Genomic DNA, 27,045 nt, shown 5'->3' with positions numbered 1-27,045 from the left:
CTGCCCCCCCCCCGCCCCCATCCAGCTTTCCCCACCTCCCACCACAGCAGATGAGGACTGCAGCACCCCTGCCCACAGTGGGATGTTCCAGCCACTACCAGTTAACTGTAACCAAGGCTTATCCATTAACCAGTTAAACATTAACATTCCTATTTGAAATATGATTTCTTAAAGAAAAGTTCTACTCCAAGTATTTGCTATGAATTACTCTATAGATTTTTCATATATGGATTCAGTTCTCACACTGAGTTTACTATGTTTACAAATAAAGGGTTTTTCCACTTGAAATGCCAGTCATACTAACTCAACCTTCATTTAAAGTCTAGCTTTATTTTTGGTGTCACCTTCTATAAATGCCACTCTCATTTACATCTGTCCTCAAAACATATTCAAAGTTATAACTGCGAAACCCTATTGCCCTCTGCAGGGTGTAAACAAAGACATCGGGGTTACACAGATGGCCCTATAATGAAATTGTCAATTATGCTGATGTGAGCCAGAAAAGAATCCAATTCACTCTGCACCTGTGTTTCTGCACAAGTGACAGCATAACAAGTTGTCTTTTTATTGCTGAAGTCAACAAATAACTGAATATATATTGGAAGGCAATTTGCTTAGCGAGTTCTGGCTCTTACAAAAAGACTTAAGCAGGTGAATAATCCTACAGCATTCAAGGATTTATGTACCATGTTAATCATACATGCTTCAATCTTCAAAGGATCAGTGTTTATTATGGTGTCATCTTTTCAGGACACTCCTTCCTTTCAAGGAGAAACCAAATCCTCTCCTTGATAAACAGGATCAGAGGCAGAAGCCAGAGCACAGTGAGTAGCAGTATCTTCCTTATGAAAGAAAGGAAGTCTGATAGTAAGTGGAGGTACAGAAATTGTCACTTGCAACTTTTCAAGTCTGATACAGAGGTCTTCCAGGAGGCAGATCAACTCCAAAGGCTACATAAAAACAGCAGTGAAGTCAGTACAAACTAAAATTTCATACAATGATTTGTTTTACTCTGTACTATTTAATATATATGCAAATAAGCACAATATTGAATTTTATATTAATATGGAAAAATGAGAAAGTAATCACCTTTTTAGTAATAGTGTGCAGTGACAATGATTTTGAAAACAGGTAATTTTAAAGGGGGGGTGAAACTTGGGGTTTTGGAAGACAAAAATCAGACTCTTGCATCAAGTTCAGTAGTCTGAAAGTGTTGAGAGCCACAGCACTAGGACGCAATTCGAGTAAGGATATAAGTCTATCATCAGGATACTCCTCTGCCTTCAGTTTTTGAATGAACTGAGATCTGTTCTAAATCCGTCCACAATTATTGCTAACCTTTCATGATCCTCTGCTGTGAAAATTATCAGGGTACCAGACCAACTATGAAGAAGTTAATTCAGACCGCTCCTCAAGGAGATACGTCTCCACTAGTTTCTGCTCACTCCTGGAAAGGAAACAGCCCAAGTACACAAAGGCCACCACTTTCTGAAACACGAAGGAAGAGCAGGTGAAGCTGCTACTTCTCCCAACAAGGAAATCACTGGCTTCTTCCCAAAGGAAGGAGAGAGGCCTACTGTAGTTGGCTGTGAAGAGACTGGACTTTGCTACAAACGGGACCTATACATCCATGTCTCCCTCACCTCTCAAGCCACAGCTGCAAGGGCATAACTAAGGATACAAGCCACTATTCGTGCTGAGTAGTAAACAAATTTCTGCTTGATTGTTGCCCACAGACCCTAATAAATATCAGGAAATGAAGGGCTGCCTTTAATAAGAGGCAGAAACACAAGATATATAACACCTGACAGCATCAAATGATCAGTTCTAAAGGCCAAGACTACTCTTATGGCCTACCTGAGCATTCATAATAACTAGAATATTGGCTACAAAATAGACAGTGAGCTATGATTAAAGAAGCTTTTAAAACAGCCCAGATTAAAATGAAGTGATTCCCCTCATATTTACATGTAATGAAGCTGTACTCAAGATCGTATTTGCTTCAGGTTCAACCTCTCCAGTCCAGCACCCTCACAACTTGATGGCTTATTGGGCTCTTAGACATTTAGGAGTAAATTACAGCTAAATAACAGCACAGAACACAGAGAGCCAGGACTGGTGGCCATACACAAACCTAATGGGACCACAGGAAAACTAGCTACAACTATGATAAGTGGTTGTACAGATAACTAAAATCTTGCCAGATTACAAATGTTGCCGGATGAGAGTGTGCAGGACTAGAAAAGTTCAACCTGTAGTTCACAAAAGGAAATTTTTATATTGCTATCAGTCTCACTTCTTAGAAAACTCCTAGAGATAAATCTTAATTAACCAAGATTAAATTTTTACCCTTGTGGTGCTTTTTAAAATTTAACTTTGTACATTCTACAACCATGATTCAAAAAGCCTGCCTGTACTTCTAAAGGAATTCTATTTTACGTAAGTCAGAATATAATGTATAGAAAGCTGTATCAAAATGAAATAAAGCCTCAACCCCAGTACAATTTTCCAATACCAATACAGGTTGAACCTCTCTAGTACAGCACACTCTGATCTGGCAACATTCATGGTCCAAGCATCATTTTAGTTAGCCAGATGTCCCCCATGGTCCCATGAAATTGGTTTAGAGCCACCCACCCTGGCCCTCATCGTCCTGTGCTGTTTAGCTCTAATTTACCCCTAAATATCTAAGAGCCCAGTAAGCAGTGGAAGTGTTGGTAAAGCTGCTAAATAATATTGACCTCCTGAGGTTCAGCAAATTTTCTGGTTCAACATTGGTCAAGTCCCAAGGCTGCCAACCTAGAGAAGTTCAAACTCTATATCCTTACACAGTCTGACGTATAAGAGGTTACATAAATAAATGGACATTCCAAGATGGTGCCTTCAAAAATACGACACAATTGCCACATTTAAAACACAACTTATCACTGTTATTTCCTCACATTTAATATATAAACAAAACGTACCTTCCATCCTATCCCTAAATGTGAAATCTGCTCTATTAAAATCTCTAGTCTTCCCTGCAAACACACTTATTCTAAACCTCAACAATCCATTTCAACCTTCCAAACAGAAAAGCTGCAAAATTAAGTCGGATATAAGTCTATTTAACTAGCAGTAGTTTCCACAAAGCGTTATGATGCTAATAAAATACTATCAAACGCATCCCAAGTAGATGTGGCAATTCTTCTCAAGATCCAATTTCAGAACACAAGCCAATCATTTCTCCTCTCTCCCAGAAACAGCCTACTAGGAATGATTTTAAACTTCTTGTTGGTTGATAAAACAGCCTTTTAATTGGATTATGCAATGTTCCAAGTCCACGATCAGTAAACCTCTTCATTCCATGTTCCTGAAATTAATTTTTGAGGGACTGGGTATAACCCGAGTTGCTAGTATTGGTGAAATCATTAGCTGTTCAGCTTTCAAATCCATGATGCTATATGACCTCATTAAAATGAGAAACATTACATGAGGTAAAGTCAGAACTATTGTGGTGACACAATTGCATTTCACTCTTATGGAACTATAAATGCACTTTAGCTTGACACTAGGTGAATAATGGAAGAGTCTCAATACAGATCTTTTCAGTAAGAAACTAAACTCAAAGATATGACTAAGTTTAGATACTTTAAGATCAGCTATGTCATAAATGAATGCACAAAAAGGGTTAAACCCAGAGAAAGTTGATTATCTGTTGGCAAGCAACCAGGTGAGCCAATGGGAAGAGAGAGGAATCTTATGAATTGAAGCAGCTACCTGCAGAGGGGTATTTCTTTTGTACAGCTAGAGGGGGGAGAGAGAGATGTTTAATCCTGAACAGGCTGACTGAATCCAGTACATGTCCAAGCTACAAGATCTAGGCACTTAGATATCTGAGAAGAAAGGAAATGTTTGGTCAGATGTGATCACGTTTTTTGTTATTGTTTGTTTGTTTATTTTGGGTTTGGTGTGGGACTTCTCAGGCTGGCGGACGTACTCTCCTCCCCTCCCGCCCCCCAACCCCCTACAGCTTAATTCTCTGTACTTTTATCTACCCTTTTAAGTTGCTCGGTAACACCCAGCAACTAAGTATGCTTTATCACTATTTGTATTCTTTATCATTTGTTTGGTTAAATTACTTTTTTTGTTTAAAGGCAATGATTTGATTCCTGTGTCCTAAAGAAGGTCCTGTGCATGTCCATGCATAAGACTGAAAAGTCTGCTATCAGATGGCAGCTTAATTTCTTCCTCGTTGTTTCCAAGATCTCTCCTAAGGGAGGGTTAAGAGCTTGGGATTACACCAAAGGGAGATATCCCAAGTGCGCCGTCCTGACATTTAGGGGGCTTCACTTGGATGGTGGCAGCTACCTCCCAGAGTGAAGGAATCTGACTTCAGGACACTTTTATTCAGAAGCCTACAGAGCAGGGTTTCCCAAACTTAAAACATCTGCATACCCCTTCCAGGACTTCAGCCTTATCAGCATATCCCCTCTCCCAGTGCATATCTCCTGATTTTTAGCAATTTATTTTCTGCCACATACCCCTCAAAATCCTTTCACGTACCATACTCTGGGAAACACTGCTACAGAGGAAAATTATTTTAAGGCTTCTTGCAGGCCCCCACATTCTGCACTCGAAGTATCAGGCTGTTTCTACACAGGCCACTTCCTTCTTATGGAGGCCACTTCTTTCCAAAAATTTTTGGGAAGAAGGGGCCTCCAGAAGGAGGACTTCCTTCCGGAAGCACTCCCCCCCGTCCCCTCTGCCCCACGCTTCTACACGGTGTTTTGGAGTCCAAAAGAACAGTCTTCTCCACTCCAAATCACGTGACATTATGCTAATGAAGCACAGGGAATTTGCATCCACTCCTCATTAGTGTCTTTCGCTCCATGTATTAGCATGCCGGCCTGTGTAGAAACGGCCTCAGAGTGGGGATCAGCCTTGACACCTATCACAGGCAACATAAATTTGCTATAAATCATGTCCAAAAATCACACGCACTAAGATAAAAAACTACTCAAAAGAATCTTACCTGGCCTACTACTGACTGTATCCAGACCATTTGGATCCCTTTATTGGCTTATTGCCTTCCAAATTCAAGACCTTAATCCTCTCCTTAGGTCCTACACTCTTAATCCTTGCCTACTGGTGTTGGATGCCTCATCATTCCCAGGGTCCCTCATTACCTCAGCTATACCTAAAACACTGAGCGACTCTGTCTTATCATGCTTTCATCTCTCTTTAACCCTTCTATGATGCCTTCAAATCCATCTCCCTGTAAAAGTATTTTATATTAAAATTAAGTGTATTTTAATGTTTTGATTAAGTAATCTAATGATCTACAGGATCTTAGTTTAACCTACTGTCCCTCTGCTCTTCACTATTAGTCTTCTCAAGATTTTGTCTCTCTCACACTGTTCCTTAAGGATATTGCAACACATGAGGTACACAGTGTACAAGCCCAAACAATGATCTGTAAGAAAGCCCCAGAACAACATGTGGCATATTAGCCCTATATTATGCATAAATGGTACCCAATTCCAGTTTATACGGCAGAGTGATGATCAATTCTACACAAACTGCACACTAAACCAACAACTTTCAGTTCTATTGACTAAAAATACTCTACAAAATTAAAATAACTAACCAATTTTTGTGTTATACCAAAACAAATCTTGTAAGACCAACCACTTGCTAATGGTTCCTACCTGAATTAGATTAGAAGATGTACAGCAAAGGAAACAGCTCTGTTTAGAATAACTGCTACATGTAACAAAAGTTTAGCTTCACTCCAGCTAGAGCTTAAAGGCTCAAATTAAACTTTTTTCTCCAAAGGGAAATGTAGTGGGACAGTTAACGTTAGTTTTTACTGCTATTCTGAATTTCAGGATGCCCCACACTGTCTTCTAGAGCAGAGGTGTGCAAAGTGGGGTTAGGCCCTCGGGGGGAGGGTGTGAAATGTCATAAGGAGGGCTCAGCATAATTGGCTGCTGGGTCTCAGGCACATCCATCTCATTAAAAACGTTGAAATAGGTTACGGCTTATGTATCTTCACATTTATATACCAATTAATAAAGTTTTTACATTCTATATATTTTCTTATACATGCCAGTAGGGGCATTTTTGTTCATGTGACTATAAACCAAAATTTCCATAGCTTTGGATTACACTAGACAGGCTGGGGAAGGGTCTGCCAATTGCAGGGACAAAAAATGGGTCTAACATAGAAAGTTTGCTCACCCCTGTTCTATAGCAGCAGCAAGCTGACTCCTCTGCCGTGAAGAAAACAGAAGGTAAAATGGCAGGGGGATAGCCCAAGAAAATGGAATATGCAAAAAAAATTTTTATGTATTTATATGTAACACAAGCCATCTTGTTAAGACACTAGGGCTGCTGTGCAATCCTATGCCATATGGAACATCTATTAACAAGTCAAAGGAATAACTCTAGTTCTACTTATAAGCAGAGAAATTCTATCTGTGCAGCACTGCGAAACATATCCCACATGCGTTTGTACTTCAGAATTTTTTTATTTTTTTTTTTATTTAAAAGGGAAATAGAACAACTTAAACTGGTCTTGAATGGGATTACACTTTAATATGGTTGATAAAAATCCTACAGACTGAAGTTGGTTTCTTCACCAAGTTTTTTCTTCTGTGCACATTTAGGCTTGATATTTTAAGGTACAACTAATGGAACTTCTTTCCCTTCCCCAGAAGCCACATTTAACAGTTCTGGGGGGAAAAAAACCCATATCAACATTTAACACAAAACGTAGAGAAAAGTTAGAAAGGGTAAGGCACAAACTACTTAGAAATAAAAAGGTAACAAAACATTCTACAAATACCTTGGAAGTAAGAGGAAGGCCAAGGACAGTCTAGGCTCATTATTCAATGGTGAAAGGGAGGAAAACAGAAAATATGGAAATAGCGGAAGTGTTAAATGACTTTTTCTTCAGTTTTCATCAAAGTTTTGTAGGAACTGGGTGTCTAAAATACTGAATGACAGAGGTAGAATCAGAAGAGAAAATACAGAAAAAAAGAGTCAAAAATCACTCAGACAAATTAGATGTCTTCAAGTCACTCACGCTGATGAAACAAGCCCTTGAGCATTCTAGGAGCAGGCTGAGGAGAGATCTGAACCATTAGCAATTATCTTCAAAAAGTCAGGGAAAAATGTAGAGGTTCCAGCGGAGTGGAGAAGTGAAAATATAGTTAGTCTATAAAAAGGAAAGTAAGGACAACCTGGAGAATTAGGGTATGTCTACATCAGTGGTAAGGAACCCTTCCGAGGCCAAATGCTGAAGTTTGACATTTTGACCTCTATGTATGGTCCAAGTGCCAGAGATATTTTTTAAGTCCTACTCACAAGTTTCATTAATAAATAAAGATGCAGAGCTTTACTATTTAGGTGGCGGTTGGTAGCATTAGCTGATCTTTTGTTAACTCCCGGGCTTTGAGTAAGCTTCTGGCTGCATGGGAGAGGAGAGGTGGGGCTGAGCTCCTGCCTCACGTGCCACTCTTTGCACATATGCCAGGGATGAGTGAACCTTCATCTACACAATCATGTTTTATCAACAAAACTTATGTCAACACTCAAAAGTCAACAGAACAAAAAAAAAAAAATCAAATCGGCAGGGGTGATCACACTTGCTCTTTCTGTCGACAGATCATGGCCACAGTGGGGGAACCATTAGCAGTTTGGCTTCATACCACTCTGGGTATATATCTTGCAGCATTGTGGGGAGGCAGTGCTGATCTCTGCACATCTTGGGATTCCCCCCGAGTTCTCCCAGTCACCTCAGCTTCTGGGAGCAGCACCGGGAGTGGCTCTCCGTGAGCACTCAGTGCTGAGAAATGTCAAAGCACAGTGACCTGTCCTCCCCACTTGCTACAGCAGCCTGTGCAGGGAAGAACAGGAACACTCCAAAGGCTTGCTCTTTGTTCCCCAAGCAGACTAGCATACTCAGCTGTCAGATACTTTCTGGAGCTTTGAAAGGGGAGGGGCGTCTGCCTGCAGCACATGAGAGATCAAAACACTGAGCAGGGCCATCAGGGCAGGCATTAGGGAATACTGGCAGAAGCCAGAACAGGGTGGACACTGGCTCTTCTTTATCAACAATAAAGGGAGGGGGAAAGAAAGCAGCATAGGTGACGTGGGAATGCACAGGGGGCCACATCACTCCCAACACTGCTGCCCACCCCCCCCCGACCTGCACTCACCAGAAGCAGCATGGCAGTGGCAGTGACAGTGACCAATACCAGGTGCTCCCTATGGAACTGACAGAACCAATAATCAAGTGAACCATGCTCTGTCCCAATCCCAGCTTCTGATATCAACGGCTAGAAGCTAGGATGGGCAGGAACGTTGTCCCAAGCCACTGTTTGCCAAAGCTGGGAATGGACAATGGGGGATGATTACCTGTTACATTCATTCCATCTGAGGCACCCAGCACCGGCCACTGTCACAAGACAGGCTACTGGCCTACATGAAGCTTCAGTCAGAGCCAGTACAGCCATTTTTATGTGAAGAAACTGGAGAAACAGTATAAAATAAATAGGATGAAAATCAATTAGAATAAATGCAAACTTCTCCAATTAGGAAGAACCAATCAACTGCACACATACAAAATAAGCAATGGCTGTGCTGGAAGGAGTAGTGTGGAAAAAGATCTGTGATCCTAGTGGATCATAAGCTAAATATGAGTCAGCAATGCAACACAATAGCAAAATTCAAATATTCTGAGATACATTAGAAGGAATGTGGTAAGGAAGACACGAAAAGTAATTCATCCAATCTACTCTAGACTGATAACGCCTCAACTGTAGTGCTGTGTCCATTTCTATAGGCCACATTTCAGGAAAGACGTGGACAAACTAGACAATTGAGAGAAGAGCAACAAAATTGATTAAAGGTCTAGAAAAACTAAAAACTATTAGGGAAGACAGTAAAAATGGATTTATTTAGTCCAGATAAGACCTGATAATTTTCAAATATATACAGGGTTGTTGCAAAAAGAAAAAAAGCTGTTTTTAATCTCTGAGGATAGGACAAGCAGCAAAGGTCGTAAAATTCCATCAAGGGAAGTTCAGGTTGAAGAACAGCAAAAAGCTTTCTGTCAAGGTGGTTACGTACTTGACTAGATTTCCCAGGGAGGTTGTGGAATCTCCATCACTAGAGATAATTAAAAGCCGATTAGACAAATGCCTGTCAGTGATGGTTTAGATAATACTTATTACTCATGGTAGGAGTGAAGGTGACTGGACTAGATGACCTCTCTTCCAAATCTATGATTCTTAAGTATGAAAGCAGGTAGGAAGCAGTCAAACATTTGGCCTTCCAAAACTTAAAATGAACTGTCTTGTAATACAAAGTTTTAAAAAAGGAAGAGTCTGAATACCAGTAGAAAAAGAAAAGAAGAACAGCAGCAACTTACTAAGGACAACCTTTTCTGCAACATTTCACATATAAAAGCCACCAACCAAAGCAACCACATCTGATAAAGAGGTTTACGGTATGTTGTACAGAAAACTTGCCAAAGTTATAACATGTGATTCAAAAGTAAATACATTAACTTAGCAAATAAATTTGACACTCCATTTTAAAAATAGGTGTTGAAAACTGAATATTGCCATTACTCCATTCTTAGCACATTTTTGAAAGAAAAACCAACAAAGGGAAATGGTCATAGATGCGGAAGAGCAAAAATGAACACAAGCCAGTTTCACGCTACTATAATTTTTAGCATTAACATGGTTAGTAGCCAAGAGCACAATTCAAAACAAAGATTTCCCCCACTTTCAAGAGGGAAAAGGAATCTTAATCCCATCGTGAACAAGAACTAAGATATTATAGGAAAGCACAAGTCCTACAAGTATTCTAACTGTGACATCAATAACAAAATGCAATAGTCCCTCCTAAGTTCAGTGACTTTCATCTCTACATCTCACACTTAAAAGAAAAATTGGACAAAGCATTAGGTGACATTACATCTCATTACTTTTATGAAATCGTGAGCCCATGACACAATAAAAAACTAAAAATAGCAATGAAGATATGAAGCAATTTGACAACTATGACTCTAATGAACATTACATAGCCAAGGGAGTTATGAAACAGTACTGAGTTTCATCTGCACACGTGAACACATAGGAGTTCCACTACCCACACAATCAGAATGCAGAACCATGGCAAATGCATGCACTAATCAGGAGAGCCAGCAGGGAACAGATCTGACTTATAAATTGCATACTCTTCAAAGTTAACCATTTCCTGTGAAGTATTCACCACTGAAAATAACTCACTCTTTCTGAGCTACAGGTGGATTCAGAGCACAAGAGCTAGGTGAAAAAAGTAGTTAAGCACAGCTGTGCCATTATATTTGTGAGTACTGGCAGTGCAGAGGAGGCAACAATGAGTCAGTAGGCAGGACTGCAAGAACCTTAACTGATAAAATGCTGTTAAAAATAACTGCCCAGAAGTTTAAAACTTCTGAGCAACTTGCTCATTGTTGAATATCCCAGGTAAAATAGCTGCTGAACTAAAAGGCCACCAGCAAAATATTTTCTTACAAAACCAGGAGTGGAAATATGTATAGACTGGAACCCACCACAGAACATCTGATAATGAATGCAATTTATGGAAAATTAGAAAAAAATTACACATTTCAAGCATACTTTATGTGCATTCATCAATGATGATACTCCTAACTCAGTCAGTTGCAATATTTAAATGCTGAAGGATAAGAAAAGGAGATGTGTTACTATATTTCTGTAAAGTTTGGAAACACTACTACTGTCTTATTTTTCTACTTATGTCATCTTGAAAATTTTAAATATAATTGTACTAGCTTTTGAAGTAGACCTGACAAACCCAGTCTAGGCCTACATTCTATTGCAATACTTCTTCACTTGAACCATTTTAAAAACCTGGAAAAAAAAAAAGAAATAAAAACAATTCCTTTAAGTTAACACAAAGATCTCTTCAGTATTAATTATATTATATATGGCAATGAAAAATAAGGTAGAAATTCTAGAAACCCTGTCCTATCACATTTTAGAAGATTGATCTCTTGAACAAGTTACAAAATATATAGTTTGCATTCTGAAGTGATTCTTACTCAGCTTACAACTATAGAAAAAGTAATTTACTGCAGCAGAACTTAAAATGGAAAATGGTTGGCCACAACATTCTGCATGGCACATCCTCATCAACTCTTAAAGCAGAGGGAGGGAAACTTTTTTCGGTCACTGACCTGTACACAGATCAGTTGGGGGCCACACTCAGCTCACTGATGTGGTCTCCAACTATGAGCTATGTGTCTGGGTGAGGGAGGTTACCGTAGTGGGCTGAGCGTAGGATAGCTGGGTGGGAAGGAGATGTAGGAGGGGGTGGAGGTCTGAGTAGGGAGTCGGGGTGCGGGAGAGGGTGCAGGAAGGAGGTGACATGGGGGTTTGCATGAAACAGGAGCTGTCCTGGGGAATGGGGTCTGGGCGACAGGTGCTTACCGCTGCAGCATCCCCAGATGCCCATGGAGCTGTGTCCCCTCCTCCCAGGCACCACCCTCCACTAGTGATGGCCAAAATTCCAGCCAATTAGAGCTACAGTAGGGAGCCTCTGGGCAGGCTGCAGCTGCTGCTCCCTCTCCCAGCTGGAAGAACAGCATAAAGTAGCAGCATAGCCTTGAGCAACTGCCTGCTCTCCCCGTCCCCAGGAGGGCCCGTGGTCTGGATCCGGGCTTGCATGATCCAGCCCACAAGGCTTGGGGTTCCAAACCCTCCATGGGTCAGATTCCATGGAGGGGAACCCCAAGCCTCGAGATCCAGATGCAGAAAAGCCTCAACCTGGATCTGGACCACAGGCTCCCCACTCCTGTTTTAAAGGAATCAACTAAGAAATGGCCCTGTTATATGCTAAGAATCAAAAGGAGCAAGACCTCAACTACAAAGGAGGTGAACTAAAAGATGACAACATGTATCAGACACAGCTTGGGAAGGAGAGTGGGGGGGGGAGCGCTTTAATAAATAAATTTATTCACAGTTACAATATAGAGCAACTGCACCAGTACTTGCTCTCTGATTCAAAAAGAACATGCATCCCTCCTATCTATCCCACTCCCAGCCCTCAACTTGAGTTGAAACCCACATCTCACTCCACTATGAGTAGGGATTTCTAGTCCTAACAGCTCCCTACCTTCACTTCTATTCTCAAAAGAAGGTATGCTTTGCTTCTCTCCTTACACACAGCCCAGAGTGCAATTACCCAGTTGTAAGTTCCCACACAGTTCTCTCTTAGCCAACTTTTTATTCTTAAAAGTAAAAGCAATACAGAAAAAAAAAAATCTTTAAAATAATCAGTGTACAAGCTAACAAGCTTACCAGAGATGACACCAGCTACAAAAGTAGCAGTCCTAAAACAAAGAAATTTCAAAAATCAAATGGAGAGAGAAATCTCTGAACTGTAATTTATTTGCAAATTTGACTTCATCAACCAAGGATTAAACAGAGACTGGGAATGGCTCGCCCTTTACAAAAGCAGCTTCTTTGCCCTGGGTGTTAATATCTCCCCATTACACTCTGACAATGGGCCCACAAACCCCTGTCTGATCCCACTTGTTTTTGCCTCTTTTGATACATACGACTGATAATGTGTCATTTCCACTTTGAGGACTAGACCTTGTCAGCTCTAGCCCTCCCTTCTACTGGGACCCCACTCTTTCAATACCCCTCTGGAAATGCCCCCCACCACCACACTCATGCAGCTGATGAAGCGGGTCTTTGCCCACAAAAGCTTATGCCCCAAAATACCTGTAAGTCTATAAGGTGCCACAGGACTTCTTGTTCTCGAAGATACAGACTAACACGGCTATGTCTCTGATACAGCTACAAAATGAAACTCTGATGTAAGCAGACTGTCAACCATCATCTACATATTTTTGCAGTTCAATTCATCAGACCTTTTTCTTTGAACACAAGCAATCATGAGCACATCACTCATCCAGTTTGACTGTGCAGCTATTTACCTTCCGTGATTTCTTCAAGATCTGTCTCAAAGAGCAGCTTCAAAAAAAGATGGATCTGAGGTAGGTTATTTGTATTCCTCTCATCTTTCAACTACTCCATACAAAATCTACCTCACACTTACCCTAAAAACATTCCTAATATTTCCTACAGATTTCAGGAATTCTGCTTTATCCTTCAGCTATGTCTACACTGAGCACCTTATAGCAACTCTGCAGCACTGCTACAATTGTACTGCTATAAGGAATTCAGTATAACCAATCTGCCAGTAGGGAGAGCTTTCTGGGCTATGTCTACGCTAGCACCCCCTTTTTGAAAGGGCGGGTGCTAATGAGACAGTTAGGATCCAAGGCAAAAGTGGGGAAAAGCTGGTTCTTCTGCATGATCCCTGCTCCAAAATGGTGTTTTGGCTGTGTGTTGCTTTGAAATTTTGGCTTCTTTTGATCCTGAAGTTCAGAAAGGAATTCTGACTGTGCAAACACAAACCAAACGAGCCCTTGAGCTCTTAAACAGCACAGCTCCTCATGCTGCTTTCCAGAGATCTGTCTACACAGCAGAGTTTTTTCAAAATAACTTTGCAAGCATCTACACATGCAACTGCTATTTCAAAATAGTGGTTCACTTATTTTGAAATTGGTAAACCTCATTCTAGCTATTTCTACACTAGTTCCCCCACCCCCACCTTTTGAAAGGGGAATGTTAATGAGACACTTCGAGATACGCTAATAAGGCACTGCAATGAATAATGAGTAACTCATTAGCATAATGGCAGCCGTGGGACTTTGAAAGTGCCACTTTCGATCGTGCACTGCTAGTCTACACAGGGTCCTTTTTGAAAGGACCCTGTACACATCAAAATCACCTTATTCCTATTTGGAAAAGGACCCCATGCAGACAAGCCATGTGCAATTGAAAGCAGCACTTTCGAAGTGCTGCAGCCACCATTATGTGCAAAACAACATGGTGACCGGCCACGCTCGGGCATGTTAGGGTGAATTGCATGGGCACTTGAACAACGCAGTGAAGTACGTGGGATGGAGGCAGGGTCCAGAGACCCTTTTAAAATACTATAAAGAAATATGCGTCAGCGCAAAATGGCTAAAACATTAACCCCAGAACAAGAACTGAAGAACCAAGTAAATTGGGCAAGTCTAAACCAGTTAGCACCAGGATTTACTGGATTGCATACAGCCTGCATTAACAGCACTACGTAACTTCAGCCGCATCCCCGTCCTCTCAGCCCAAACTGAGAAACAGGAAAGACCATGGCCTCTGACCCATCAGCCCAGAGGAGCCAGATGCATACCTTAAAAAGGAAAAAATAAGTATAAGATGTATAGTTGTGTAAAATGGGGAGGGGAGCTGAGAGGGGCTGCAAGCGAAGAGAAGCAGAAGCAACCAGGCTGTGATGTGTCAGGCCTCGGGTGGAGCCAGCAAACAGCAGGATTATAAAGGGGGGATACAACGTAAAGGAGGAGGACAAACTTCCAAATCCTGGACAGAATAGACGCTGTCTGCGACAAGGCCTGATCACCCCTTGCCGCTCCTCCCACCTGCTCACGAGTTAGATAGAGTAGGGCGTGAATACCTAACAGAACCGCGAAAATCTGTATTAGTAGTATAGCTATCTGAAATAACATAATGCAAAGGTGCATTTTATTTCTGTATCTGCTTAACTACGTAAGTATACGCTCTCAGTAAATGCTCTCATTAACTCTGTTTGTATTCTGTCCTGTGGCAAGTCTGTCTATATGTTGATGTGTTTATGTTTTAGTTTCATGAGCCTGTAAGGGTCACGTGTAAGGCTGAGGGAAAGATGCCCCAGAACCCCTGAAAGGGCTTTCACCCACTGACCGGGAAGTTCTGAAAGCAACCTGCCTCAGCTGGGAAGCGTGATCCGCTGAGCCTCCATGTTCTACAGGACAGAGTGTTGTTTGTGTCTGTACATCATACCCTCCTATTAACCCTTAAGTAGTCCCATCCCCTGAAACGCGAAACTCATACTTCTTGGGGATAGATAACAGCTCTTACCAATTGGGATAGATAACAGCCAATGAATTCCAGCAACCCGTGGGCTGTTTTAGATAACTACTGGGAGTTACGAAAACCCCAAGGGGTGCTTCTCTTTCTGTTGGGTGTAATCCTATTCCTCCTGTTAGTAGTGTGGTGTAAGCCACGGCTATAACTATACCAGTTTTGTAATAGCAAAAATCAATCTCAGTGGTGTGGGTCATCACCGAGAAGCAGCCCTCCTTTTTCCCCAGTTCAACACTTCACTTACCTCCACCCTTATTTAACACTTGGAGCACAGCTTACTTGCTCCTCACATTATACTAATGAGGCACTATATATCCATTGCAGCAGCTCATTAGCACCCCCTTTTGAAAGGGGGGTGCTAGTGTAGACACAGCCCTGGAGACAAAAACTACCCCCAACGAGACACAGTAGAACTTTTGTCAGTTGGGGGTGTGTGAGTTTCACACCCTGACTGAAAATTATTTTAACGGATGAAAGTGCAAGGGAATACACCAAAACAAAATGAAAATGTGTATGCATTATTATGGGATGTACCAAACTCAGAGTAGCTTTGTAAATCGCACAAAAGGTCACAGAACATTTTTATTGTATTGACAATGAATTTCCTCAATACTTAAATTAAGCCTTAGTGAATCTAGTTTAATTCCATAAGGAATACCTTAATTCTTTAAACTTCGTTAAAATATTATCATAGCTGTCATTCCCACTATAAAAAGAAAGCCTCTTCAGCCAAATAGTGAAGTACAGACATCACTGGCGTGAAATGCGAAAGTTACTATGCAACTTTACACAACCATCTAAGGAAGGAAGTAATACTTCGTTCATTTTGAGATAGAGGAATATGTAAGGAAGGTAAAATTTAATTACCCAATCTGGAATTTACCTTATATAAACTGTACTAGCCTCTTGTGAAAAGTGTTATAAAATCTTTAATGATGACAAATGATCAGGATCACATTTTAAACCTCATCTGGGCTGGTGGGGGGAATCAATACATTTCAAAACGTCAGAGGACAAGATATAGAGCTTCATTTACAAGCTTTAACAGCCAGCCAGCCATTCTAAGATTTTTGAAAACAGATGCCAAAAGAAAGCTAATATTTACACACTCTGAATACATGTATACTTTAAGTTCAAATATTTTGTGTTTGTCAGAAATGCCTATTATTCTAGGAATTATGTAAGGAATCCAAATCAGTACTGCTCCACTGGATTTTACCTGATCACAGTGCAAATTTAACTACTGGACTGTTACCAAGCTTTTCTTCATATAAATTAGTTTTTAAAGAGATGTGGTACAAAACACTAAATTCCTACTTACAATTATCTTCTTGTACTCATGAAAAGTTAATTTTCTCAAGCGTAAGTATATGTTGATAAGTTAAAGTTCCTATTATATAATAGGAATAAATTTAAGAGTCTTTTCTTACAATCCCTGTATTATACTTCAGCATACTGAACTCTCAATGACCATTGCACAAGCTGAATTAAGTCATCCCATTTTTACAACCAATTATAAACAAGGGGGTTTTACCATTTTAGTAGTCCTCAATCTTTTAAAGGTCATTAAAGTCACTCAAGTCAAAAATGAACAACAATGCAACAACTCTGTAAGCAAACAAAACATCTTAAATACAAGCAAAAAGCTAGTATGTTAGGTCAAAGAAATTAAGATGTTTGAAGTACTCTCAGTATTCACTAGGAAAAACATCTGAAACCATTTTTTCTAATCTAACAACAGTTTGTAACATGCTTTCAACTATATTACACTGAATTTAGATCATCTAGCCTAAAGTTTAAATAGGAGATGTTTACCCATAGTGACATTACACCTTTAAATCTTAGTCTAGCCAAACCTTTAAACAGCATGAAGAGGTATTTCCAGCTGCGCTAAACTCAGCTGCCCTAATGACGGAAGCTTCTTTCTTGCACAGTAAGATGAGATCTCAAGTGTGACCATAGATTAGTCATCAGAAGTAGAGCAAGTTTCTCTCCTTTACTGTCACAAAAATCAATAAAATGAATACTCTGATTTTGAGATGCAGCCTTACATCTTCAAAATGTACTTAATTAACCACTGTAACAAGGAAGTCCCAGACGTAGTTATATTTATACTGGCTGCCTGCACACACTCTATTGCTTCAACTATCTGGCAGATGTTTTCATAGCACACACTGCTTTGAATATACAGGTTAAACATCTCTAATCTGGCACACTCTCTCATCCAGCTACATCTGTAATCTGGCATAATTTTAATTAGCCAGACAACCATTTATCGTGGGTGTGGCCAAGTTTCCCATGGCCCCATAATGTTTGTTTACAGCCACCAGTCCTGGCTCTCCGAGTTCTGTGCTGTTATTTAGCTGTAATTTACCCCTAAACAAAGAGCCCAGTAAACAGTGTTAGTGTTGCTAATGCTACCAGATGATAATGATCTCCCGTGGTACAACAAATGCTCTCATTCAGCATTAGTCAGGTCCCAGGGATGCCGAATTAGAGGGGTTCAACCTGTACCTTGATATAATGGCTCCTCACCTATAGTTTCATTTGAAATCACTGTCAAAAATTACCATCACCCGGGGGGGGGGGGGGGGGGGGGCGGAGGGAATCAAACTTTCTATTTTGATTCCCTCAAGCTTATTTAAGACCCCTTTAGAGCAAATTGCAGGTACATTATTGACTTAAAAAACAACAAAAGTCCTCTGGCACCTTATAAAGTAATAGATATTTTGGAGCATAAGCTTCCGTGAGCAAAGATTCACTTCGAAGTGGGTTTTTGCCCACAAAAGCTTATGCTCAAAAAATATCTGTTAGTCTATAACATGCCACAGGATTTCTTGTTGGTTTTAAAGACACAGACTAACTCAACCACATCTCTGATACTATTTACTTAGATTTCCAAACATACACAAAGTAAGAAGGGTGTTAGTCCATTTACATAATTAGCAACTGGTTTGATTCAACCCACACTTTTTTAATTTGCTAATAGCCAATAAAACAAGAAACTTAGAATTTTCAGTTCTTTATATGCAGCCCATTTTTTCCACACAAGGGAAAAATCCACCTGTTAACCTACAATAAACTTTTAAGTCCAAACTTTAAACATATTTTAGGATTGTGTCACTAAAAATATAAAATTAGATATACAGACTGCTAAATGATAGATTACTACTTCTTACCAAGCACTTCTCCCTCAGTAAATGGTAAATACCAGTAGAAAACCCAATGAGATGACAATGATTTTCTTTTCAACTGTAGCCGCATTTTTCACACTCAAGTGGTTTAATTTCCAAATGTTTCCTGCTAAGTCTACAGCCATGTTATGGTACTATCTAGCCTTTATTAGTAATATATCATTTACAAACTCCTCAGGTATGCTCATATTAAAGCCATTAAATACCATTTTGCTCTACTGTATGAAAACAGGCTAGGGCCTCCACTTATTTTTCTAGTCAGTTAACTACATACCACAAGTCAACTTTTTTTTTTTTTTTTTTTTTTTTTAAAAAACAGAAGTGTAATTTGATATTCCAAACACACACACACACACACACCGGCTGCAAAGTATTATCTGGACAGGGTTTGGTCCAGTACAGAATAACACATTTTAAGACAGTGTCCACTGGCCAAACCTTGAACTGGGAAAATGAAAGTTGCAGTTTCAGCAGCTGTGATTAGATCAGCTATTTACGTCAAAACTCTAAAGTAAATGTAAATTAGATCAAAGATTTATTTTTAAAAAGAGAATATGATGTTTATCACTGTTCCAAAGAACTGAAATTATTCATCAAAAAAAAAGCATAGGTTAGAACAGTTTCAGATCTTCTACACTTTCTCAACTTCAGTCTATGTTTATTTGTATTGATACCAACATGTCAATCATGAAACTTTTGCCATGTACTGAATTTCCCCCTGCACATATTTGTACAACGGCCAGACGCAGGTTATTCTTATCACTCTGCCTACCTGCCTGCACCAGATTTGCATCAGTTACCTAAAAACAGACTGTCATCAATCCCTTGAATTACTTCACCTTCATAATATCACATACGCAAGAAATCATGCAACTCAACTATACTTGAGATTAGGAGATGCACGGAAGAATAAACCTCACAACTATGTGCTATGCTAGTCTTTGTACAGCATGGTAGCCGTTTCCTTAGGCAAATTATTACTGCAAAGACAGTGTCTGCGCATTTATAAATTTACACTTGATACATAAAATACAGTACAAGTCTCTATATCCACTGTTAGTTTTTCCTCCTGATATGGAAGATTATGTGGTCATAGGTTTGATTGCAACACATAACCAAACCACAGGATATGCAGCAGTTAAAATAAAGTTGTACACAGATTTCTAAAAATCATGATATTCTTAAGTATTTTAATACTGTTAAGACTGTTTAACCTAAATGTACCTGTAATAAGATTAGCTCTGCTGCTTTTGCTTTCCCCATCCTCTGTGTTTGTGCTCTCTTCTTTTAACCCATGAACAGCATTGTCAAAAGACAGACTCTTGCTGGACACAATGTCGTCTCCGCTGACTGGCTGACTAATTCTGCTATTAGCGTCAAGTAGAGAAGTGAAGTCCTCAGACTGAGCAGCTTCAATTGGTTCCAGCTGAGAGGAGCTTTTAGGCTGTGATACATTCTTTGAAGACACTGGCAGAGATTCTTCATCACTGTCAAATCCAAATGGATCTTCTGTTACCTCATCCTCAACTTTGGGTTTTTTAGGAATTTCTGAAATATCTGGTTTGACATTGGGTCTCTTCTGTCCTAATTTGGCCATAAATGTGGTTTCTCCCCATTTTGTGCTCAGGGTGGTCCGTTTGTTAGAAAAAACTTCATCAAACTTTGAGTTGCCATTTCCCCCTTTCCTGCTGTATGTCTTTCCAAATCTGGATGTCATTTTGACAACTGTTTCATATTCCCTGTGAAAAGAAAAATTAGATAAACTAGTTTCTGTATACTGTTGCTTTTTAGTGCAAATGTTTATTTTTCCACTAATCTATTGGAACACACAAGACATGTTAATTTTAAATTAGTACTGTAAACAGCATTGCCTGGTTTTGATGGAGATAATTCACTTCATTTACACATGTAAATTATTTAAAAGTGACTTCTGCAACCACTACCACTCCTATCAATATAAAACAGTCACTTACTTGCCCCCATGTATTTAGCAGAAATTCACCATGCTGAGTCAATAAAAGCTTATCTCCTACAAGTAAATGTTTGGATTGTCATACTCTTATATAATACCTCTATTTCCCAGGTTTGAGGCCAATACTTTTAGGAAAAATTAGAAAGGCTGTGTTGGCTCTTGTCTAACTTTAGAGCATTTCCATTTTGCATTTGTATGTGTAGCTCATGTTACAATACATTGGATTACAGAGTCTCTGGGTTTTAAAAGGTGGCTTTCTGTAATGAAAGTGTCAAAATATTTTATAATACTGTAGCTGTCTCAGACCTCAAGCCATTATAAAACAGTAATCATGACTTCACTCTTTTATGCTCTCTTTACAATGCTGCATCAAGATTTAGTTAGTAATATAGCTCTGATGCATTCTAACCCCATCTGCGCAGGCAAGGACAAACAGTATTACTAATGAGAAAGTGATCCATATCATAATCCTCAAATATAATAAGTTCAGTTTGTAAATAAGCTTTTGCATGATGCAGAGCCCAGAACAAAGTATACAGTTTTATCCAAATTAATGTCTAATAATCTTCAAGATATGTAATGTGAATGGGGCAAAAATTCAGTCTTCAATAGAAGGATTCTGATCAGATGTTTAACACAATTTTGACAACAAGGGGAACAGAACACAAGTCAGAATAAGGAAAAAAACATGCTGAAGAATGTTCAGGTAAATAAGATATATTCACCTTACCACAGCTTGACAAAATTCACCATAGGTTACTTATGCATCTCGCTGAAACAATCTTAGAACCATTAATGATGCTATCTGACAATTCTTGAAAGACACGTGAGGTCCCAGACAATTTGAGAAGGGTAAGCAGAGTAGAAAAGGAGAAACCTAAGAATTATAGGCCAGTTACAGCCTAACTTTTTAACATGGAAAAGTACTGAAAAAAGTTATTAAACAGCCAGTGGATGATAGAAAAGGGTTCCCCCAATGATTAACTCTTCTGTTCACTCCTTGTGGGGAATCTGATATTGGCCATTGTCAGAACGCAGGATACTGGGATAGATGGCCCTTTGATCTGACCCAGTATGGCCATTCTTTTGCTCAGTTTGTAAGAATGTTAAGGATAATAGGGTTATAAGTAATAGCTAGTAGGGATCTGTCAAACAAATCATACCAAACCAATCAAATTTCCTTCTTTGACAAGGGTATTGACTTAGTTACCAGGAAGGAAATACAGACATGATACCCTTAGATTTTAGTAGGGCTTCTGACAGTCGCATGGGACATTCTCTTAGGCAAACTAGAGAAATAGGGACTAGATGAAGTTATTGTAAGGTGAGCGCACAACTTATTAAAAGACCAGATTCCAGCAATAGTTATCAATGGTTGTGTATCACACAGAACATCTATTTGGGTCACCCAGGGGTCTGACCTGGATTCTGAATATTTATATTTATAATTACTTGGATAATGTCATGCTTGGAGTATATGCACATACAGTGAACTCTTTCATATCCGGCAGCCCTGAGACCAGGAGGCTGCCAGACAGTCAAAAATGCTGGATAATAGAGAGGTATACCCAGCAGTGCGCAACACTAAAGAAAAATGAATAAATATTAAACAAAAATATATGCAGATTACTTTATTTACCATCAATAGTATTATACACTGTAAACATACTGTATGTATTTGTATTTACCCTCTCTGAACTGTTCTAATGGAAAAAATAACTAAAATTTACAAATGGTTAAAATGCTGGTATTTGAGAGTTCTAGATAACAATGTTGGATATGAAAGAGTTTACTGTAAAAACTGATGATGGCATTAAGCCTAACCCTATGCCAGACTTTGCCAGGCTGGGATGTAGAAGGGGAGACGCAGGCACCACCGGGCCCAGGCATGAGGGGGGTGAGGATGGGGTGCTTACCTGGCACCCTCTACCTGAGAACATTATGTGACTCCATGTCCCCCACCACACACTGGCACCACACGCCACCATATGCAAGTGAAGAAGAAAAATCTAAGGAGGTGGCTCTGCACACTGGCATGCTCCCCGCTGGGAGAGTGAAGGAGCGGCACCGGGCAGAGCTGCCACCTCCTCTGTATCAGAGGTACACCTGGATTATGAATACCAGGAGATTCAAGTGTATCAGTGTGGGGCATATTAACAGGAATGTAAAAGACAAAGTAACTATCCCACTTGGGACTGATAAAGCCTCTGCTGGAGTACTGCATCCAGCTTTGGTCATCATGCCTTAAAGATGTGGACAAACTGGAGAGACTGTGGGACCCATCTTAATGCTTTCAAATGTGTTGGTGATCAGTTGTCCTCCATATCCACTGAAGACAGAACAAGAATCAATGGGCTTACTCCACAGCAAGGGAGATTTACAATGATATACATACATACATACATACGTTATAAAAAGCCATCTAATCAAAAGGATATTTATGTTTTAGGACATACTAACAGAGATTTTGGAACCCTCCACCACTGGTGGTTTTGAAAAAACAGGCTGTACTAATACCTATGAGGGGTAATTTAGATCTATTTGGCCCTGCCTCACCACGCCCTAATTGTCCTTCCTAGCACAGAAAAGTAAAGGTACTTGAAAAAGCCTAGCTACATCAGCAATGTGTGGTGAACAAAACTTTAATAAAACACCTTAAATGGAAACAAGTTTGAACAGCTGTATACCACTGTTCTACTGCTGCTTTTATTACAATTTGAAGACAAATAAAAAAGAAATATCTAGTTTATATTTTGCATCATTAAAAATATAAAACACATTTTATCTATGCATGCTGTTGCTTTCAGACCTCCTCACCCAGGGCACAAATAATAGATCAAATTATTTTGTAACAGTAAATGAAAACTGAAGTGAACCTTCAGGTCTGCACACACAGATATGGAAGTGGAATTATATGAAAGGTAGGATTAGACATCTTTCTGATTTTTTCCTTTAAACTTATGGAAAATTTCCATTGATCTGCGATAAAAATCCATTCCTGTAAATCCTAAAGCAGGATACAAAGTTGTCTTGAGAAAAATTTTCGTCTCTTAATAATTACCCATTTGAAATAATTTACTGTACTTTGAAAACTACCCTTTATGGTTACCTACATTATGGTCAAAAAGTAACTTTTTGTGTGTGTCCTCTTACCTACAAAAGATTCTACTCACCTTACTAGTCTTTTCCTCTTGGTAGCAGCATAATTTCTGTCTCTCTTCAAACATGTCTTTTCATTTTGATCTTCATAATTTCTCTATTTGAAATATCTGACTCATCTTGACCACAAAAATAGACTGTCTTCCAGCCAAGATGTTCCAATATAAATCTCTAGTAAGAATCTGATTTATGTTAATTTCCCATTACTTGCCTGGGCCAAGTTTCCCTTGCCATACTAAAATTTTCAGAGCCTTTGGTCCTGGACATAACAGGACTAGAAATAATGTTAGGACTTAAGAAGTTTACACTGTTGTTGTCATCATGTCTGACAACAATACCCTCTTGAGGCATCTGCCATTGTATTAGTTCATGCAGAGGATGATGACAGTATTTACAGATGTTGCTCCTGAATTTTGTTCCATCTTTCATTTCTGCTGTTATGTAGGATTAATTTGCAACTAGCACCTCTGGGTACCAGTAGAATTAGCATGCTCTGTGATTCTCTCTACTTCTGAACTAACTATAACTTCCTAGCTGTTGAGCAGTAGCTATTCTCCTTTCACCCTCCAAATCTCATTCTCCTATGTTAACAGCTCATCATTTGCCTCCTATATTCCATCTTCCTCTCAAGGACCTAAGTGAATTTGAAGTAAGCCTCTGTACTTACTGCTCCCCATTTTAAAACAGGTACAACACAGCTGAGCAAAATAACCGGATTTATGTCACTGCTTACAAATGAGTAACAGATGCAACTGACCTGTGTCTCAAGACAATACAGGAACAATTTGTATTTGAAATATCATCTTTACAACCATAAGATCTAGGAAAAATATTTTAATAAACTAAATTTTGCTGAAATTGATTGGTTACACAGCTCCTACACTCAGAGCAGATTTTTTTATTCCACAATAACACGGGTTTTTGAAACCTTGACTCACAGACTTGTAATACTTTACATTTTCAGCATTCTGCAAAAATACTGGCAAATCTAAATAATCACAAAAGATTACTTATAAATGAGCAAGTTTCCAAAAATCATTTAATCTCAGACTATAAAGCCCTGCCCTGGGGCTAGCCTACTCAGTCAGAATAAAATATACTGACATTTTCATAGATGCTGATATCTTAACTGAAAATTCTAATAATTATAAGCAAAATACAGAAATTAAAAATCTGTGTTTTGCTACTTCATTATGGGGGGGAGGGACGCGGAGGAGTTAAAAATGAATCAACAGATTAGCAGTAAGTGATCTACCACATTATCAATTCATGACCCCTCTTTAAAAATACTTTAAACACAATGATGAACCTTAATCTATTTCCTGGCCTGTGTTAGTTTATTAATACAGAGCATTTTAAAATCTAATTTAACTTCCACCTATTCGTGCTGATTACCTTCTTCCTTTTCACTTACCTTCAACAATATATATTAGTTTCGCTTTCTTGTTTTTATGCCGTACCACTTTCTAGCCCTCTGACTCTATCTTGCACAGTGGTGCTATACATGAGCATTAAACAATGCAGGCACTATATAGGCACACAATATTTATTGTAACTTCTCATTAAAATCCATTTTAAGAACTTTATATCTTATTTTTAAAACACTTCAGAAAATCTAACAGGCCCAGCCAGATCTATCTGTCTGTCCAGTTTAAAAAAGAGAAAACTACACCACTTCTCTTACTCTTTTTCCAGCCATTTCCCTTTCATAATCAAAGGAAAGAAAACTAGGTTAAACACCAGACACATGAGGCTGATGGAATCCAAGGAGAGATACCACATCCTTTCCTTCATACAGACTCAATTTGGGATCTGCTGCCCCTCACACTTCCCTGCCTACACATCCCAGACCCCTCCACCCACAAGCAGTTAAAAAAAAAAGCAGCTTCCCACTAACATAAGGAGGAAGGAGGCTCCCGCCCAGCACGAACAGGAAGCAGCAGCAGGCTCTGCACCCAGCCCGGATTAAGAGCCACCTGCTCCTCTGCACATCACAGACAACAGCGATTGAAGTCAGGCTCCGAGCTACAGAGGGGAGAAGGAGAAAGTTCCCTAAACTTCCCCCCTCCCCCCACCCACCCGCAGACGTCCGGCCCCGGCTCGCAGGGACTCCAGGAGCTGCGACGAGAGCAGGTTAACCACTCCCCGCCGCCTAGTCCGGACTCACTAGGCCACTGGAAGTTGCCAGCGCCCCGGCGTGGGGACGGCAGCCCGAGCTCATAGGGCAATGGGGCCTTCTCCCGGGGCTAGAGACTGCCAAGGCCCAGCTAGACGGGCAGTCGCCCGCGGCTCTCCTGGGGCTCGGTACCTACCTCAGTCTCACCCAGGGAGAAAGGAGGCGGCGGGGGACCCGTCTCCTGCTCTCGACACTCTCCGAACTCGCCCCCGGAACGCGGCTGCCTCGGCCCCGAGTCTTCGCCTGCGAACGCGCTCGCCAACGCGACTCCTCCGCGTCCCTCCCCCCAGCGGAGCCTCCCTCGCCGGGGTGGGGGGTGGGCGCTGGCGCTAGGGCCCCCGGCGCCGCCTCCTCCGGCGCCGCTTCCTCCGCACCAGGATTATCGCTGCTCTTTGAACAGGGCCTTGAACCATCTCTCCGCCATTTGCCCCCAGCTCCTTCCGTCACTGCGCTTCCCACACTCGGCCGCCTGCCCACAGCCAATCGCACCCCGCCTTACTCAACCGACCCACATGCCTCAGCGCATGCGCCCCACCTCCAGGGCGCTTCAACGTCAATGCGCACGCGTGCCCGGGGCACGCTGGGACCCGTAGTTTGGTAGCGTGAGATGTCATGAGGCGAACGGGAGGACTGTGACGTACGGGGCTGCCCGAACATGTCGGTGCGCGTGCGGGTTGCATCAGGCTGAAGGGCGCGCGGGAGGGTGCTGTGATGCGGCAGAGCTGAGGGCTGACAAGGGTGGAGTTTGCTGGGATCGTTGGTTTCGGTGAGGGAGCGACTGATATCTCCAGTGCCTGCCCGGCCGTTAGTTGGCACTGAGGGTTACGCCGCAAAGTTCTCAACCCACTGGTTTGAATAACTGAAACTCACCTTCCTTCCGTGCTTCTCTAAAGCCTTTGAGTGGTCTGGCACATCCTACCAGTGCTCCTGCTGGAGCCCGCGCAGGTTTGGGTGACTGCGCTAGAATTCAGCTCTTTGAAGCAACAGGTTCCACTGTGAAGCTCTGCTACTCCAGCTTAATGTGAAAATGACTTTAACGAGTTAAAATCCTACTTTTGGAGTATGGGATATAAGGAATGGCCCATTTCAATAGTAGATTTGAGAGTGCTGTACAAAGGAAGTAGTATCTCCATTTTACACAGGAAACTGAGGCACAGAAAGGTGAAGTGACATATCAAAGATTACCCAGCAGGGTGCTGGGAATAGAGGCCCCGTGCCAGTGGTCTGGTAGGTCAGTGGTTCTCAACCAGGGAGACACATAATCCTGGGGGGTGCACAGAGATGGGTGGTGGTACCTCAGGTCCTTTTGATGTTTACTTAGTTTTAAAATGGGTTATATAAAAAGCACTGAGAAAGTCAGTAGAAACTAAAATTTCATAAATACAGAATGAGAAAGTAAGAAGTTTTTCAGTAATAGGCCGCCTCTACACGTGCACGCTACTTCAAAGTAGCGGAGCCAACTTCAAAATAGCGCCCGTCACGGCTACACGTGTTGGGCGCTATTTC

At 40.6% G+C, this 27,045-nt stretch overlaps 1 protein-coding gene across 1 annotated transcript in view; it reads right to left on the bottom strand.

The window, feature by feature from the left end:
- WAPL (WAPL cohesin release factor) overlaps positions 1-26,019 on the bottom strand; it is a 145,912-nt gene extending 119,893 nt beyond the window's left edge. Inside the window, exons 1-2 of the mRNA XM_075000129.1 lie at positions 25,676-26,019; positions 19,457-19,971 (exon numbers count right to left, since the gene is read on the bottom strand). Of these exons, the coding sequence (XP_074856230.1) occupies positions 19,457-19,949 (493 nt within the window). The 5' untranslated portion in view covers positions 19,950-19,971; positions 25,676-26,019. The remainder of the gene's footprint in view (positions 1-19,456; positions 19,972-25,675) is intronic.
- Between the last annotated feature and the right edge of the window lie 1,026 nt (positions 26,020-27,045).

Source organism: Carettochelys insculpta, chromosome 7 (assembly GCF_033958435.1).
Source record: "Carettochelys insculpta isolate YL-2023 chromosome 7, ASM3395843v1, whole genome shotgun sequence".
Taxonomy (NCBI): domain Eukaryota; kingdom Metazoa; phylum Chordata; order Testudines; family Carettochelyidae; genus Carettochelys; species Carettochelys insculpta.
This window is presented reverse-complemented; position numbering and strand designations above follow the sequence as displayed.